The sequence below is a fragment of the Pelodiscus sinensis genome, chromosome 2 (genome assembly GCF_052426305.1).
Source record: "Pelodiscus sinensis isolate ZL-2025 chromosome 2, ASM5242630v1, whole genome shotgun sequence".
Lineage (NCBI taxonomy): Eukaryota > Metazoa > Chordata > Testudines > Trionychidae > Pelodiscus > Pelodiscus sinensis.
Genome location: NC_143053.1, coordinates 56,097,094 through 56,114,525, shown reverse-complemented (window position 1 = coordinate 56,114,525; position 17,432 = coordinate 56,097,094). Strand labels below are relative to the sequence as shown.

General features: G+C 39.4%; 1 protein-coding gene across 1 annotated transcript in view; it reads left to right on the top strand.

Annotated features, from left to right (window-relative positions):
- The window catches only part of KCNB2 (potassium voltage-gated channel subfamily B member 2), a 288,523-nt gene extending 276,587 nt beyond the window's left edge, over positions 1-11,936 (top strand). The window contains exon 3 of the mRNA XM_006131524.5: positions 299-11,936. Within this exon, the coding sequence (XP_006131586.3) occupies positions 299-2,455 (2,157 nt within the window). The 3' untranslated portion in view covers positions 2,456-11,936. The remainder of the gene's footprint in view (positions 1-298) is intronic.
- The last annotated feature ends 5,496 nt before the right edge of the window (positions 11,937-17,432 follow it).

Sequence of the window (17,432 nt, the reverse complement as noted above, 5' to 3'; positions counted from 1 at the left end):
CTTTGCCTCTAGCAAGAGCATTACCTTTTTATTTTAAAATTGTAGGTCAAATTGTGCTTACTTTACTCATAAATCGACCGTGTGTAATCAGTAAAGGAAGCAGGATTTGATTTGCATGGATAAATCTAGTGTTTTTCTTTGCAAAAATTAAATAAAGAAGGAAAAACAAAAGAAAATTTTAGATAATTTTGAGGTTATTTGGTGCACATAACACAATACAAGCAGTCACTTTCAAATACATTTACTTTTAGCATCCAGGATGATTTGCTAACCAGAGCCTTGTTTATTTGTTTTACAGATTTTGGCCATTGTATCTATTCTGTTCATCATACTGTCAACCATTGCTTTGTCTCTCAACACACTACCTGAGCTTCAAGAAATAGATGAATTTGGACAACCAAACGACAACCCCCAGCTAGCACATGTTGAAGCTGTGTGTATTGCTTGGTTTACTATGGAGTATCTTTTGCGTTTCCTGTCCTCCCCAAATAAGTGGAAGTTCTTCAAAGGTCCATTAAATGTGATTGATTTACTGGCCATTTTGCCATATTATGTCACCATTTTCCTCACAGAGTCCAACAAAAGTGTGCTACAGTTCCAAAACGTCAGACGTGTGGTTCAGATATTTCGTATTATGAGGATACTAAGGATCCTTAAACTTGCCAGGCATTCAACAGGCCTTCAGTCTTTAGGTTTCACTCTCAGGAGGAGTTACAATGAATTGGGTTTGTTGATACTATTTTTAGCAATGGGAATAATGATCTTTTCCAGCCTTGTATTTTTTGCTGAAAAGGATGAAGATGCTACAAAGTTTACCAGTATCCCTGCATCATTTTGGTGGGCTACCATCACTATGACTACTGTAGGATATGGTGACATTTATCCTAAGACTCTACTTGGAAAAATAGTTGGAGGACTATGTTGTATTGCTGGAGTCCTGGTAATAGCCCTGCCCATACCAATCATTGTGAATAACTTCTCTGAGTTTTACAAGGAGCAAAAACGGCAGGAAAAGGCCATTAAAAGAAGAGAGGCCCTTGAAAGAGCTAAACGAAATGGAAGCATTGTCTCCATGAACCTGAAAGATGCTTTTGCGCGCAGTATGGAACTCATTGATGTAGCAGTAGACACGGGAAAGCCTGTAGATCCAGCCAATTCAAAGGAAGCACCTGATGATAACCACCTATCTCCAAGCAGGTGGAAGTGGGCCAGAAGGACAATGTCTGAAACAAGTTCAAATAAGTCTTATGACAACAAATACCAGGAAGTTAGTCAACAGGGCTCCCATGAGCAATTGAATAATGCTGCTGCCGCTGCTTCCAGCCCACAACACCTGAGTGCTCAAAAACTAGAAATGTTATATAATGAAATTACCAAAACTCAGTCTCAGCCTAATCTTAACGCTGGCTACCAAGATCAGCCAGTAAAACCACCTGAATATGAGGAAGAAATAGAAATGGAGGAAGTTACTGGGCAGAGAAATCCGTTGCCAGCTGGGCATACAGATGTAATAACTGACATGAGAAGCACATCTAGTATTGATAGCTTCACCAGTTGTGCAACTGACTTCACAGAAACATCACCTCTTCCTCCATGCCCTGGCTCTCAAATGAGATTCCCAACTGACTCTGTTAATCTAGAGGACAACCAAAGAGCAAAAAGTTTTCAATTGATATCACTCACAAGAGAGAAAATATTTGCCCCTAGAGATGTCACTTTTGACTATACACCAATTGAAACTGCTGCAAACAATGATGGATGTGGCTCCCAAACTGTCCTGCATGGTCATTTGCATTTTGACAGTGCCGTGGAAAGCCCCAAAAGTTCTCTAAGAGGTAACAATCCATTAAAATCGAGATCCCTTAAAGTTAACTTTAAGGAAAACAGAGGCAGTACTCCACAAACTCCACCAAGTACTGTGAGACCATTGCCAGTAACAGCAGCTGCAGACTTTACACAGTCTACATCTCCGCAGATTAGCACCATTCTTTTAGAAGATAATTCAGCCCAAGGTGAAAGATCAATGCTTGGTGCTGATGCCTCGATGCTTTGCCAGGGGCCTCCTAAAAGATCGCCCCCTCTGTTTTCCACACAAAAGCTTTTCACTTTCCCTTCAAAGGAGAGGAGAAGCTTCACTGAACTAGACACTGAAGAAGAACACGGCTTCAGGGAGATTCAAGGTGTTAAACATGAAAAGCAGCAGGATATCAAAACAAATTACTTTGGGGACAAACACAGTGATGGCACCCATTTAACAGATGAGCCAAGAGTCAGCTCCTCTTCACCCAAAAGCATGGGTCACAACTGTACTCAAGATATTTACCATGCTGGGGATGAAGTAAAGAAGGACAATAACCAAGAAAGTTACAAAATGGAAAACCATTTATTTGTCCCAGAAATTCATTCAAATCCAGGAGAAACTGGTTATTGTCCTACACGGGAAACCAGCATGTGACTAGTCACAAAAGCAATAAAAAAACTCTTCATAAAACCACAGTTAGTAATGCCTGTGAACTAAAACAAGAGAAGCCTCAAAACAAAAACAAAAAAGTGCATAAAATTGTTATTTTTGCATGGCATGAAGAGTTGTTTAGTTTAAAGACTGTTTAAGTAAAGAGTTCCAAGACTGCTTTTTGTAACAAACAAACAAAAAAAGAGAAAAAAATGACTCAAGAACAATGAGTAAAATAAAGAGAGCTCTATTAGGAGCCAGTGTTCTACAAAGTCTGACATTTTTGATCCTTTCACTTTATGATTGTAGACAGATTTTAAACTCTGAACTTTTTTTTTTTCATCTTGGTTAAAATGAGTTTTAGAATTTGCACATGAAAGGATTAAATGTCAATGCATGCATTCATAATGATGTGAAACAAGGTGCTTTGAGCTTGCAAAATGAATATATTTGTAAATATTTTGGGGTTGGGGGGAGAGCTATTGTTATCAAAGATCTGTGGACAAGTTTCCTGGGACACAGGTACTTCCTTCACAGCACATTGCCTGGAGGATATGTACAGACTTATGTTGCAAAATTGCAACTTCTGCTTAAAGCATCTCACATATCTTGCTTTCTGTTAAAAAGCTCATGAGTATATCTGTTTATTTAAGGGACTTCAGTATTTCTAGTTTATCTGTCCTGTAAATCATAGTATTTGTTGTTGCATTTGTAATTTAATTTAAGGATTCTTGAGAAAAAAGTAAAGATTTAATGACCAGAATTGAAGCTTTTGATATTTTATAAAAGCATTGCCAAAATTTCATAACTTATAAAAGTTCCCCATTATAAAATAACAATACAAACCACATCGTTATTGCATTGGCAATGAATAGGGTCAAATGGTCATCAAGAATGGTTTATCCAAAAAGTTTTTACTCTCAATATACTTCTTTTCAATTCTTATTTTTGCCGAAGAGTGTTTTATTTTGTTTTATTTGCCTCTGATGATCTTCTTAAGGTCTTTTTTTAAAGAATTTTCTCCCTTTTACCTAAAATGATCTTTTTTTTCTTTAACTGTGGTGTCCATGTTACCAGCTAGAGGGCAAAGGAGCAGTTGTCTTGAAGGTTGTTGCCATTGCCATTCCATGAATCAACAGAAAAAAGCATGTAATTAAAGAAAAATATCACCCGCCCTACTCCACCCTCAATGACCCAAAGCCTCTTGTTTTTGGATGTACTTGAGCTCTATCTCAGCCTTGAGAAATAAGATGCTGAGCGCAAGTCTAGATTACAATGCACCAATCAGGCTCCTGCACAAATAAAGCCATTCATTTGTCCTAATCAAGTACTAATATTACACAGTACTAAGAGCCAATAAATCTTTGTAAATACATTACTCATTTAGCAGATTTTGTCAGTTCATCAATCCCCATATGTCTGATGAATAAGCAGATTCACAATAATGTAAACCAGCCAATATTTTTCCTTGTGAAAAACAAATAATTTCATTTTCATGATTTCTTCTGATTATTTTAGCAATACAGAGCCTGATATTCTTCTAAAGGTGCATCTACACTGCAGGGCTTAACTCGAAATAAGCTATGCACATTGAGCTACGACAATTGCATGTCTTATTTCAAAATAGCTTATTTCTAAATAGGGAGCGTCTACACATCACTTATTTCTAAATAGAGCACATTTCCTCCGACTTCCCTTATTCCTCGTACAATGAGGGTTACAGGAGTCAAAGTAAGAAGTCCTTCAGCTTGACAGCATTTTGACACTATTTCAAAATAACTGCCTGCTGGGTAGAGGCAAACTATGTTATTTCAGAATAGTGCTAGTTATTTTGAAATAGTACAATAGTCTGCTGTGTAGACGTGCCCTTACTGACAGTGGTCTTATAACAAGATAGGCCAGTTCCTTGGCTGAGATGATGAATTTTTCCAGTGGCTAGAGAGATAGCCTTGTACTTGAAAGACCCAGGTTTAGTCCCTTGTTCTGCCACAAGCTTCCTGTGTCACTTCAAAAAAATGTCATAGCCCCTCTTTGCATCAGTTTCTCCATCTTTGAAACAGGAAGAACTTTTACAGGGGTCTTGTAAGGAAAAATGTATCAAAGCATGTACTCGGACATACTGTGGTAATGGAAGCCATACAGGTATTTGAGATGGAGAACTGGCATAAATCAGCATAGCTCTCTTCCCCTCAGTGGAGGCAGGCCAATTTACAGAAGCTGCAGATCCAGCCATGGGATTCCATTCACTTAAACTGCACTGCCCCTCTCTTAAGTGAGTGGAACGATCTGGTCCATGGTGTATTTCTCTGAGAAGAGGACATTTTTGTTACAAAGTTGCAGATTGAAGACTACAGAGCTTACTCAAATCTCCCTCGCGGAAAGGCAGCAAGATACAACCCCAAATACCTGTTCAATTGGCTGGCCCAGATAACAAGCGCAGTGTAGTCCGTTGGGTTAAAATACGTACATCTTTAAATGGTCTATTAAGGACTTATTTTTTTACCAAAATGAGGCCAAGTGTTTCTTGTGTGATTTGAAACCTTGGCATACAGTATCATTTCTCCCTATCAGTGTCTGGTCATTAATTCTCAAAATCAAAATGCACTTTCAGTCCTTAGTTGCAGTCCAGGTAAACATATTGTTATATATAATTTTACCTATTTCTGTGACACTGCTGAACATTTTTCAATCGTTTGTTTCACTGTTCCAAAACTGATCTCGTGAATGTTTTCTAGTCGTTAATCTGCTATATTTATTTTGATTATTTACTATTAGATATTTTCAATGACTCAGACTAAATGCCAGTCCATTTTTATATGCCTAAAGTGTTGGTCCGTATTTTCTATGTAGTTTTATGAAATCACACAATGCTATTTGATCTGCCTTTAGGCTCTAGCCAAAAAAAAAAAAAAAAATGAAAACCAAGTTTAGTCCAATTGAAGCCCAGTCCTTTAGTTATGACCCCCAGGAAAACTCCCATTCCGTTTTTTAATAACTCTGTTCAGGCAATCCCCCAAGTCTAGGGTTCTGATGCTGCAATGTGCTCCATAGACATGGACTTCTGAACCTGGTCAGAGCATCTTTGAAGTCAGTGGCTTTCTATACAAGAGCAGCAATCCAAGCACGACGAGCTCATTGGAGCTTTAATCCTTAAATCATCCTTGAATTAAATCAGTCGTTTATTAAGGCCTAACTCGATTCCCACTAATGTCAGTGGGAACTCGGTGAATCAAGCCCTCATGTCTTGTGCAGGCCCATTCCTGCATTGAAACCAATGGGAGTTTGTTCAAATAAGAACTGAATAAAATGAAGTAAGGACTTTGAGGTTTGGCCCCCGGTTCAGTCAGTGACTGAATAAGGATTGCACAAGCCTTTGACTGAATAAGGATTGCACAATCAGGCTCTTATTGATCATCGTATATGAAACATTTTCAGAGAAGCACAGAAGCTTGGAATTGAACAGGCTAATCCAATGCAACTAACAGGCATGGTAATTTTAGATATCTTGAGGGCAAAAGGATCAGGCTTTAGAAATGTTTTGATGATAGTCTAGTTCAGTTAGCACATTGTTGATCATTTGAATTACATTTTCAGGAAGACAGGCTTGCACAGTGGGAATTTCCAGACTGGCCTAGAAAGCAGGAGCGCAGTCCTGAATACCTAACTCATGCAAAACTCCCAATTAAAATATTGACCTGAGTAAAGGCTACAGGACTGGCCTTGGCCCTTCCTCCAGCAGAGAATACATCAGAAGCATGGTCCTGGGTGATTTGATTCAATAAAATGAATCCCTTTAACATTATGCAAAAATTACTTGACTACATTTTTTCTGCTTTTCCTGAGCCATTTCAGACCCAGTTCTACTCCCATTTGCTATGCATTACAATACAAGGAGACCTTTTATAGTTTGCAGGCCAGACTTTTCACTACAGATTTAACCTCTTTAGTCTGGCACCTAGGGACCTGACCGGTGCCAAACCAGAGAATTTGCCAGACCACAGGAGGTCAATATTGTCTTGCAGCATTACTTACTGGACTCTCAGAAGACATTTAGAGGTAAATCAGAGCTAAGTAACAGCACAGAACACTGAGCGCCAGGACTAGTGGCTGTAAACAAACTATATGGGACTGTGGGAAACTTAGTCACACCCATGATAAGTGGAATTCCGGCTAACTAGAGAGGTTCAACCTATAGTAAATAGATGACTCTGGTAATCTGGTTATTCCAGGTTTACACGTACTCTCAAGCAACTGAAACTGGAATCTAGCTCTTGACATCCCCCAAAAATAAAGACAATTTATTAAGATGATTTTGAAACATAAGCAAAAGTGGGTTTTTTTAAAAAATATATTTTTTACACTATTTCAGAATCCTGTATCAAAGTTTTGATGGTCAATGTTTTAGCCAAACTTAAATGTTTAAAAGAGATTTATAGCTCAATCAGAACATTTTCTAATTGGCTCCGTGATGCTATACTTAGTATTTCACTGCCTTTCTTCCCCTAGTCTACCTGGGCATTTACACCATGCTTGTTATAATACTTGAACACTTTCCTGAAAAATAAATTCACTGTAAAGTCTCATTGCTGAGCTTTGGTTCTCTTCCTAACTTCCTGTCAGGGTGGTTAAACACTGGAATAAATTCCCTAGGGAGGCTGTTGAATCTCCATCACAGGATATATTTAAGAATAGGTTAGATAGGCATCTTTCAGAGATGCTCTAGATGGTACCATGAGGGCAGGGGACAGGACTTGATGACCTCTCAAGGGCCTTTCCAGTTCTAGAATTCAATGATTCTATGATTCCCATTGCCCCCAAATGGCAGGTTTGACTGTGCAAATATAGAGAGAAAATCATCATTATTTATTTATTTACTTATTAAGGAATTGTCTCATCCAGGGAGAAGTTTTGCATTTTGTCTTGAAACAGGGTGATTCATGCTCATTGTAATCTCTCCGGGTATGTCTACACTTGCAACCTAATTCAAAATAAGGCTGCAAATGTAGGCATTCGAAATTGCAAATCAAGCCCAGGATTTAAATATCCGCGCGCTTGATTTGCATCTTCCCGGCCAGGTGCCATTTTTTTAAATTGACAAGCCCGGAATAACTGCCCACGTCTACACACGGCAGTGAAACGGGCAGTCAAAATAAAGCCCTATTTCAAACTACCTGTTATTCCTCCTGCAATGAGGAAAGAAATGCAAGTAGAAATGCCCAGAAGATTCTAAGTCTCTTAACAGTTTACATAATTGGTGTGGGTAGATCCACTCAGATGAGGCTGATGAGCAGGTTTCGGGTAGATTTTCAAAGTGATTCACTTTCCCACCATCACTTCCATTTTCTCACACCTTCACATAACAGCTTTTCATCCAGGCACTGATCTTCTTTAGGTGGTATGATCAGCACTTGATCTGAGGGACACCATCTCTGTTTTGAGGCTCTATGTATCACACTCTTACCCTAGAGTCTCACAGTAGTGCCCACATGAGGCCAGTAGCAGGAAAGGCATAGTTTCCCATCGCAACCTTATGTGATCATTCTAAGAAGCTCGGTGAATTTGCTCAACCGTAACAGGTCTTTGTGGCAAATGGGAAGCAATTTTTAATTGACTTTTGAAAGCTATTGAGAGTTCCTGCAGATGTTTGTCCCTTGTCCATGGATTACAAGAAATCATCAGCCTAAGCCATTTTAGTATCTGGATCTAGGATACTAAAGGAAGTCAAGTGTTCTTGGAGGTACTCCTTCCCAGCTTCTTCATCACTTTGCTTAGGGATCAGAGGTTACATACTAGACAACAGTAAGTGATACTGGCTGGATCATACGATGGCTGCTTGAACACTGATATCAGCTCAAAGAGGATAGTGGTAGCACATGAGATGTAATACTAGTACAAAGCTGTGAGCCAGAGATGAAATAATAGACATGTCTGCATGCTTACTCTGCTGTGAGTGTAAATAATACCTTTGGGAAATACTGTGCCACTGATATTTAAGCAGAATTACCCATTAGTTTTAATGAGGATTTTTTCTAAAACATCAATTATATCATATTACCTTCTTTAATTTCCTTTATGTGGTCTAGTAGAGGACCATGCTCATCCTTTTGCAGAGTTGGGGACTAACACACCAATGAATATTAGTCTTCTTAATTAAAAATTTCTAGAGAACACAAAAATAATTAATTCACCTAATTCAAAATAAAACCTTATGTGGCCCAAACCTGCAAATTATATGTAACAGTGATGTTTCATCTAGGCATTGTCTGTATTCTTCTGGTTAATGGCAACACTCATAAAATCTCTGCTGAACAAGAGAGTGGTGTAGGCAATTAATTTCATTGGGTTACATGTTAGTAACACTTTGATCCTCCATTGTCTTCAATGGAAGTCACACACACTGATCAGATGGAAGATCAATGCTCATCATGAACACAAAAATAAAATGTGTCCCCCAAATATGTCCCGCATCTTCAAAGGTCACTTGCATACTTCCCCTGTAACTGAGCCCCCAAGACTCGCCCGGGTCAGCTGACTTGGGCTTGTGTGACTCAGTCAGTGGGGCTGCAAACCTGATGCAGACATTTGGGCTGAGGTTGGAGCCTGTACTCTGGGACCCTGTTCTCTCCCGGGTCCTGAAGCCTGTGCTCCAGCCCGAGCCCAAATATCACTGCAGTTTTATAGCCCAGCAGCCCCAGTCCCACAAGCCCAGATCAGCTGCAGGTATTTAACTGCAGTGTAGACACTGAAGTGCTTTTACATAGTCTGACAGGGGATGTCAGGACTGAGGCAATAAAGTGTACTCTTGAAAAGCCTGACTCATCGAGCTTTTGTATCTGTGAATCTTCTTAACTCTCTATCTTGAAAGATATCTTAATACCAACCATCTGACCATTTGTGAAGATAAAATTCTCACCGATCAACACTCCTAGTTATTCCAAGTGAAATACATGGAGCATGACTTTAGCTAATGATTTGATCATGTGACAAATGAGGTTAGCACTTCAGGCCTGATTCTCCAATATTTTGCACCTTCACAGTCATTTACCCATGCAACATGGGGCAAACATTGGGCATAGGCCCAATGGGAGTTAGGCTCCTAAGTACCTTTTAAGGATCTGGGCCATTATTTCTGTGCCTGCAGTCTCTAGGAAGAAAGTCAATGGGAGTTTTGCCTTTGTAGAACTGAAGGACTGGGCAATTTATTATGACTTTAGGCAAACCTAACAGTATGTATCACATTGCAAAATCAGAAGGAGGGGAGCTTGTTGTGGGAAAATCCAGGGCACATTTGGTAGACAGCAGTTTTGCATTTATACCTTTGTATTTTCAAAGTTATACAGAGTTTTGGCCATCTAACTCCTGTTAAAGTTAAGAGGAGTCATGCACATAAAATGAAACACTTAGGGAATAGCATACAAAGAAGTTGAAAGTTGACTACTTAACTTATTTTAAGATCATTGTAAATATTAACTAAAACATGTATTTCAGCTTTATGTTATTTACTGTATTAGGTACAGTAGCAAGAACTGTAATTAGTTTTACTGAATTTAATGAATTTTACTTTATATTCTTTTGTGAATGCTCTGAATGCTGCAAAAAAAAAGCACAATGGTATTTTTTTCAAGTTTTTTCAGCATGATACTGTCCTCACCTTGTTCCATTTTACAGGATTAGCAGCATTTCATTGTAAAACGCTCTGATCCCAACACAACTCTTTCTATCCAAAATACTGTTGCTAGATGATAAAGACATACTGTGATACGTCTTGTCTCACCTCCTTCATCTGCCTTTACAAAATGCCCCAGACTTGTGGGAGAATATGCTGCTTTTGCTTCACATGTTGCTTGTCTTGGGATGCAGTTGGGAATTATAACACAGGGCATTTTGCAATGGTCATTGCATCAAACATGCTTTGTTTCATTACTATTGTATTTACTAGAAATGTTTTGATTTCATTTCTTTCTGCAAATAATATCATTTAACAATAGTTTACTTTTTTCAGCTCCTTACCTTCCACCATTAGTATAACTTCTTACATTTAATGGTATTCGTATCAATGTCTCCATATCAGCTGCATTTTAACCTCATAAAAAAAGGAAATGTGATTTTTGTTGCTATACTAGATTTTGCTAATCAACTAAATATTTCTGCACCAACCAACATATTAATATGCATGTGGTAGTCTGTACAGTTGTTCAACATCAAAATACCTGTTTGATTTATGTCAAATGTCTGTAAAATGAATGGCATTGTTCTCCATTTCAGTCTGATAGAATACACAGGATAGTAAATAAATGTGTAAATGAATCATCTGTGTCTCATTTCAGTTCTCTGCATGAAGCCACTTTGCATTAAACATTGCATACATATCAGTACAATAATCCATAGTGTCTTTAGATTTCATTATTTGACAATATCATACAGGGAGCTCTGGTAAAACATGTGTAAGGAAATAAATTAAACTACTATGCAAATAAAGTTAGAATCCATTATTTTTCCAAGAAAGTAAAATCAGTTCTGTTTGTTCTCTATATATATTATTACCACCACTACTACTACTACTACTACTTTACATTTGTATAGATCAAGAACCTCACCACTGTGCAAACGGGTAAATACTATTATTCTCATTTTACAGATGGGGAAGGGTAACCCAGAAAGATTTTGCAGTGTCTTCAATTTTTGGCAGTGCCCATTAATCTTGGGTGCCTTGCTTTTTGGACACTCAAACTGAGACATCTCTGAGCTAATTTTCAGTGGTGATGAGCACCCAGGATTCATTCAACTTGATAGGAGATATTGGTGCTTGACACCTCTGACAAATATAAGGAAGCCTGAAAATCCAAAATTATTGCACACTTCTGAAAATGTTAGCCTTAGTGCTTGGAACCCTGACATTCTCTGCATGGGAAGTGAACCCAGCTTTCTGCACCCCTGCAGCCTTGAAAGGATAATCTGGAAACTACTCAAGTGAAAATAGCAGTAGGAATAATGTGCTCACATTTCCTTTTAATAAGAATTTTGGATATAATCAAACATAATTTTGTATATGACAAAATATTTTTTCATTTTTTTCAATATGCAGAGGTCTATATCATTTAGAAAATAATGCTACAACATTTTCCTCTCTAAAATGAAAGTTGTTTTTGAATTTCTGTTTGAAATGTAATATAATGAAATAAAGTTGTAGAGCCATACTCTGCCCTTTTATGTGCATGTGTAACTCCTACTATTATTATTTATGTCACCATAGAGTCCTCATTCAGGATCAGGGTCCCATTGTGTTACGTACTGTACAAACACATACGCAGCCACTTTGTTGACCTGAAGAGCTTTTCTGTGTTGAATTTTATCCTCAGGGCTACTTCATACACAAAGCACACAGATCTTGGAAGCAGCAATGAATAAGTTATTTTCTGCTCTTCTTTTGTTTTCAATAAACAACCCATCCCTATCTCTCCCTGTATAGAGGAGTCTTGTTCCACCCCTTTTCTGGCTTCTCGGCTACGTCTACACTGGCCCCTTTTCCGGAAGGGGCATGTAAATTTCAGCAGTCGTCGTAGGGAAATCCGCGGGGGATTTAAATATCCCCCGCGGCATTTAAATAAAAATGTCCGCCGCTTTTTTCCGGCTTTTAAAAAAGCCGGAAAAGAGCGTCTAGACTGGCCCCAATCCTCCGGAAAAAGCGCCTTTTTCCAGAGGCTCTTATTCTTACTTTGAAGTAAGAATAAGAGCCTCCGGAAAAGGGCACTTTTTCCGGAGGATCGGGGCCAGTCTAGACGCTCTTTTCCGGCTTTTTTAAAAGCCGGAAAAAAGCAGCGGACATTTTTATTTAAATGCCGCGGGGGATATTTAAATCCCCCGCGGATTTCCCTACGGCGACTGCTGAAATTTACATGCCCCTTCCGGAAAAGGGGCCAGTGTAGACGTAGCCCCTCAGTTTATCTACCTTGCCCTCTGGGGCTATGTCTAGACTACAGTTTAAAAAAAAAAAGTGGCCTTTTTTCAAAAAAACTTCACTTGCGTCTAGATTGCCACCGTGTTCTTTAGAAATTAAATTTAATTTCCTTTTTAAAATGCCTTTTTTGGACAGCGGTAAACCTCATTTTACGAGGAAGAATGCCTTTTTTCAAAAGAGCTCTTTCGAAAAAAGGCATTCTTGACTGCAAGCAGCGCTTTTTCAAAAGTGAGCATCCAGATTGCTTGGGTGCTCTCTTCCGAAAAAGCGATGCACTTTTTCGAAAAAAGTGGTGGCTGTCTAGGTGATCTCTTTCAAAAGAAGCGTGTAATCTAGATGTATCCAGGATGGCACCATGTACACAAAGAAAGAGGATTATCGTTTGTATTAAATAATCAAATCTAATGATCGCTCTCAGCAGTCACAAGTGTTTCAAAGCATCACCAGGAACAGGACATCTTTATATCCTGGCCTTCCTCGGCCAACAAAGCATAGTAGCTCCTTCTTTTGCTGAGGACTGGGGAGTTGGAGAGCTCTGCATTAATGGGTATTTTGAATGCAAAGAACAACAAAATTTCTACTTTTAAAGCTTTTTTTTTAACAAAATGCTGCACAGTCTAGGGACCACACACATAGGGACCAAGGCCAGAGGAGCAGAAATGTGTTAACCAGCTAATCTGCCTTTGGATGTGGTATAGTCTGCCTTTTAACATACATTAACAGGGCTTTTGAATGGTCTTAAACTAATTTCATAGAGCTAACACAATTTAAAACTACATCTTTTGCCCATCAAGGCAGGGCCTTATTTGTAGCAAGTGTAGACAAAAGAGGTATGAATATGGCCAAAGGGAGTTCATTTATAAATTCTACTGAATATTAATGGGGTTTTCCATTTCTTACCATCCCTCCATATTCTTTGCATCATCCTCCCAGCACTGCGGTTTGTTGCAGCAGCAATTTACCCTAAACTCTACTGAGATCACTTGTTACATCTTAGCTATTCCTATTGAAGAAGAAAAAATAAATTGCATTATGTTAGCACCCCCTGTCATTTCATTTGCTATTGAAACCCTTGCTTTACATTACAAAATAAACCTATTCATTATTATTAGTTGAGTTCTGTTCCTCTGTAATAGCATGTAGATGGTATACGTAGAATGTACCCTCTATAATCTCCTTGTATGTCATCTTATTTCTCGCAGCTGGATCCATGGCAGGAGGTGAGTTGTGCAAATACGGCTCAAAAATATCATAATCTCAGCAACACCCCATCCACAAAGATTAAATAACTTCTCTTAACCAAAAATATTAAAGAGATGTCAAGCTGTCACATTCAAGCACGAGGCATTATAAAGACTGTTCATTTAGCATGCCCAACAACTCATAACTAGAGCATATTTAAGCAACTAGCAAAGTTTTCTCTTTGGCAGCTGGACTTACAGAACTTGAAGAGGATGTCACACTAGTTTTACTTCATCAGGCCCACCAATGTGGGGGTGGGAACCAAGGGGACTGTTGCCCTGGGTCCTGGCAATTCAGAGGGGCCTGGGACTCCGGCCGCTGCCACTGTCATAGTAGTGGTGGCCTGAGCTCCAGGCCCCTTTGAATCACCACTAGAGTGCTGCTCCGCACAACTCTGAAAGCTGGGGAGGAGCGCGCACCAAGGTGAGCCTACTCCTAATTTGTACTGGTCTAAGTGATGCTTTATGTGGTGTCATCACAGCCAAGAGCCAGCATGTTGTACGGGCAACAGGAGGTGAGCAATAGACCCTAATGACTGAGAAAGAGGAAGCACCTGTCCCTAAGCTGGGTGGCTCACAGTCATGGAACCCAAGAGGAGGATGAATAAGGTGTCGGTGATCAGTGAATCTCTTCTGAAGAGGTCCAAGACATGCATCTGCTTAACTGAACTGATGTTCCAGAAGGTGTGTTGCCCTGAATTGCATCTGATACATTACTGAAAGGCTGGCAAAGCTGATCTGTACTTCCAACAACTGCACTATAGGGAGGTAATAGTGTGGTTGATTAACCAATAAGAAATAACATATAGGTTAATGCTATAGACTACACACATTTCCCTCTCCCACCCCCAACCACCATTAAATTTTTTAAGCAGGCTGGCCAGCAGCCTGGCTCTGTCCTGCCTTATGATGGGTCTGGGACATACCCCTGCTGCTTCTCTGCATTTAAAGTGTATTAGGAGCTGGGTGGGCAGGCAGCCCAGCTCAGTTCTGGCTTCTGCTGGGTCTGGGATCTCAGACCCCCAACCTGCTGCCTCTTTGTAAGAGGAAGCAGAACATGGTGACAGGCAGCTGGCCCACGATGGAAAGTGGTTTTTAAACTGGCTCCCCTCACAGACCAGCTCCCGCCTGGCACCCCGAGGCAAAGGCAGCTGTGCAGAGTGGCAGGGGGCTCCTTAGGAGTGAGGCCGGGGCGCACTGGCTGCCTGCCCTGCCCCCGGGGACTACACAATAGTCGACTAACTGATAAGAATTAACTTAAAAAACACCAAAAGGTCTGGTAGCACTTTAAAGACTAACAAAACATGTAGCTGGTATCATGAGCTTTCGTGGACACAGCCCATGTCTTCAGATGACTGCAGTTTTGAGTTTAGGATGTCCAAACCCAAAATAAATAGGGAAGAAGGGAGGAGGGGGAAGGAAAAAAAACTCGACTAGTCAATTAACCGATATTTAAAATCCCTTCTGCACTATACTGCTCATGCTTGTGGGCAGTAAAGGTGCTGACAAGTATGACCCTGAGCAGATCAGCATTGAATACAAGGCTCTATGAGTGAAGATAAAGGAGCTGGGGACACAAATGATATTCTCCATTCATCCTCATGGTTGCAGGTAAGAGTCCAGGCAGGGGGGATACCCATCCTGGATATGAATGCATGGCAGTACAGAATATATTGATGAGAAGGCATTGGTATCCTCAGCCATGGGAAGCTATTCTGAAAAGAAGGACTGCTAGGAAGAAATGGGCTCCATCTGAGCAAGAAGAAGAGTATCTTTGCATACAAACTCATTAACCTAGTCAAGAGATTTAACTCAGCTTCAAAAGAGAAAAGTTACAAAAGCTCAAAGGTGAGCCCTTACTAGAGGGCTAATTATTGGGAGTGGAAGCACAGAAAATTAAACGGGGGGCATAACAACAAGAGGGAAATCAGTGGAGGAACTTGTTCAACATTTTACACAAATGCAAGGAATATAGGAAATAAACTAGAAGACGGAGTCCAGATGGAGCCCATACACAGATGTCTGCATACACAAACTGACTTACGACTTATTTGGCATCACAGACCCGGTAAATCTCAAGACTGGAATATCAGTATAGAGAGGTACAGCTTATTCATGAAGGATAGATAAGAAAAAAGGGAGATTATGTTGCATTATATATCAAGAACATATTCACTTGTTCTGAAGTGCAAAAGTAGGTGAGAGGCAGAGCAGTTAAAAATAAAAGGGAAAAATAAGGTGATGTCACAGACCACTATAGACCACCAAATCAGTAAGAGGGGTGAATGAGGCATTTCTAGAATAACAGAAATATCAAAAACACAAGCCTAGTAGTAATGGGAGACTTTAACTACACAGCTATCTCTTAGAAAAGCAATATGGAGAAACATAAATTTTCCAATAAGTTCTTGGAATGTACTGGCGAAAAGTTTTTGTTTCAGAAAGTGGAGAAAGTAATCACAGGAAAGACACTTTAGACTTAATTCTGACCAACAACGAGGAATTTGTTGCAAATCAGAATGTGGAAGGCAATTTGGGTGACAATGATCAAGAAATGATTCACTTCACTGTGCTAAGGAAAGAAATAAGGATAAAAAAGACTTCAAAAAGCCAAGTTTAACAAACTCAGAGAATTGTAAGTAAGGTCCCACTGGAAGAAAATAAAAAAGATAGAGGAGTTCAGAAGAGCTGGCATTTTAGAAGCACAACCACAAATCATTCAAGCTAGTAGGAATAGGAAGAAGCCATTAGCCTCAAAATTAGTCTGAGGCAGGCCCCTCTTAATGTGGACGCACTACCTTGATTTAGAGCCCCAGGAAGCACTCAGGAGTAATTACTTTGAATGGACCTGGGGAGGAGCTATTTCAAAATAGCAGCAGTGGAGCATCCACGCTATAGCTATTTCGAAATAGCAGTTTCAGAAGAGGCATTATTCCTTGTGGAATGAGGATTACAGAAGTCGGAATAAGCTGTCTGTTTTTTTCAAATTTATTTTGAAATAGCAGAATTGCTGTGTATACGCTTGCATTGTTATTTTGGAATAACAGTCATTATTCCAAAATAACGCTGCTGTGTAGATGCACTCTTAGGCTCCATCAGTTCTCTACTTACCTGAAAATCAAAAAGTTGTCCTATAAAGAACAGAAGTGTGGATGAATTGTTAAGTAGAAGCACAAAAGAACCGCACAAATATAGAGGGACAAAATCAGAAAGGCTAAGGCACAAAATGAGTTATACCTAGCAAGGGACATAAAAAGTAATAAGAGGAGGTTCTTTAAATACATTGAAAGCAAGAGACAGATGGAGGAAAACACATGTTCTCTACATAGAGGGGAAGGAGAGCTAATAACTGAGGATATGAAGAAGGATGAGGTGCTTAATGCCTATTTTACTTCAGTCTTCACTAAAAAGACTAATTATGAAGACATATTTAACATAATACTAACACCATGGGAGAGGGAATGCAAGCCAAAATAGGAAAAGAACACCATAAAGAATATTTAAATAAATTAGTTCTATTCAAGTGAGCAGGGTGAAATTCATCCTAAGGTATTTAAGGAATGAGCTGAAGTAATCTCCAAATGATTCTCAATTATAATGAGAATCCATAGAGCACTGGTGGCCCCAGCAGACTGGAGAAGGGCAAATAAAATGCTTGCCTTTAAAAAAGGGAACAAATCGAATCCAGAAAATTATCAGTGTGTGATACCTGGAAAGATATTAAAACACATTATCAAACAATCAGTCTGTAAGCACTCAGAGCCATGGTTATCCAACTACC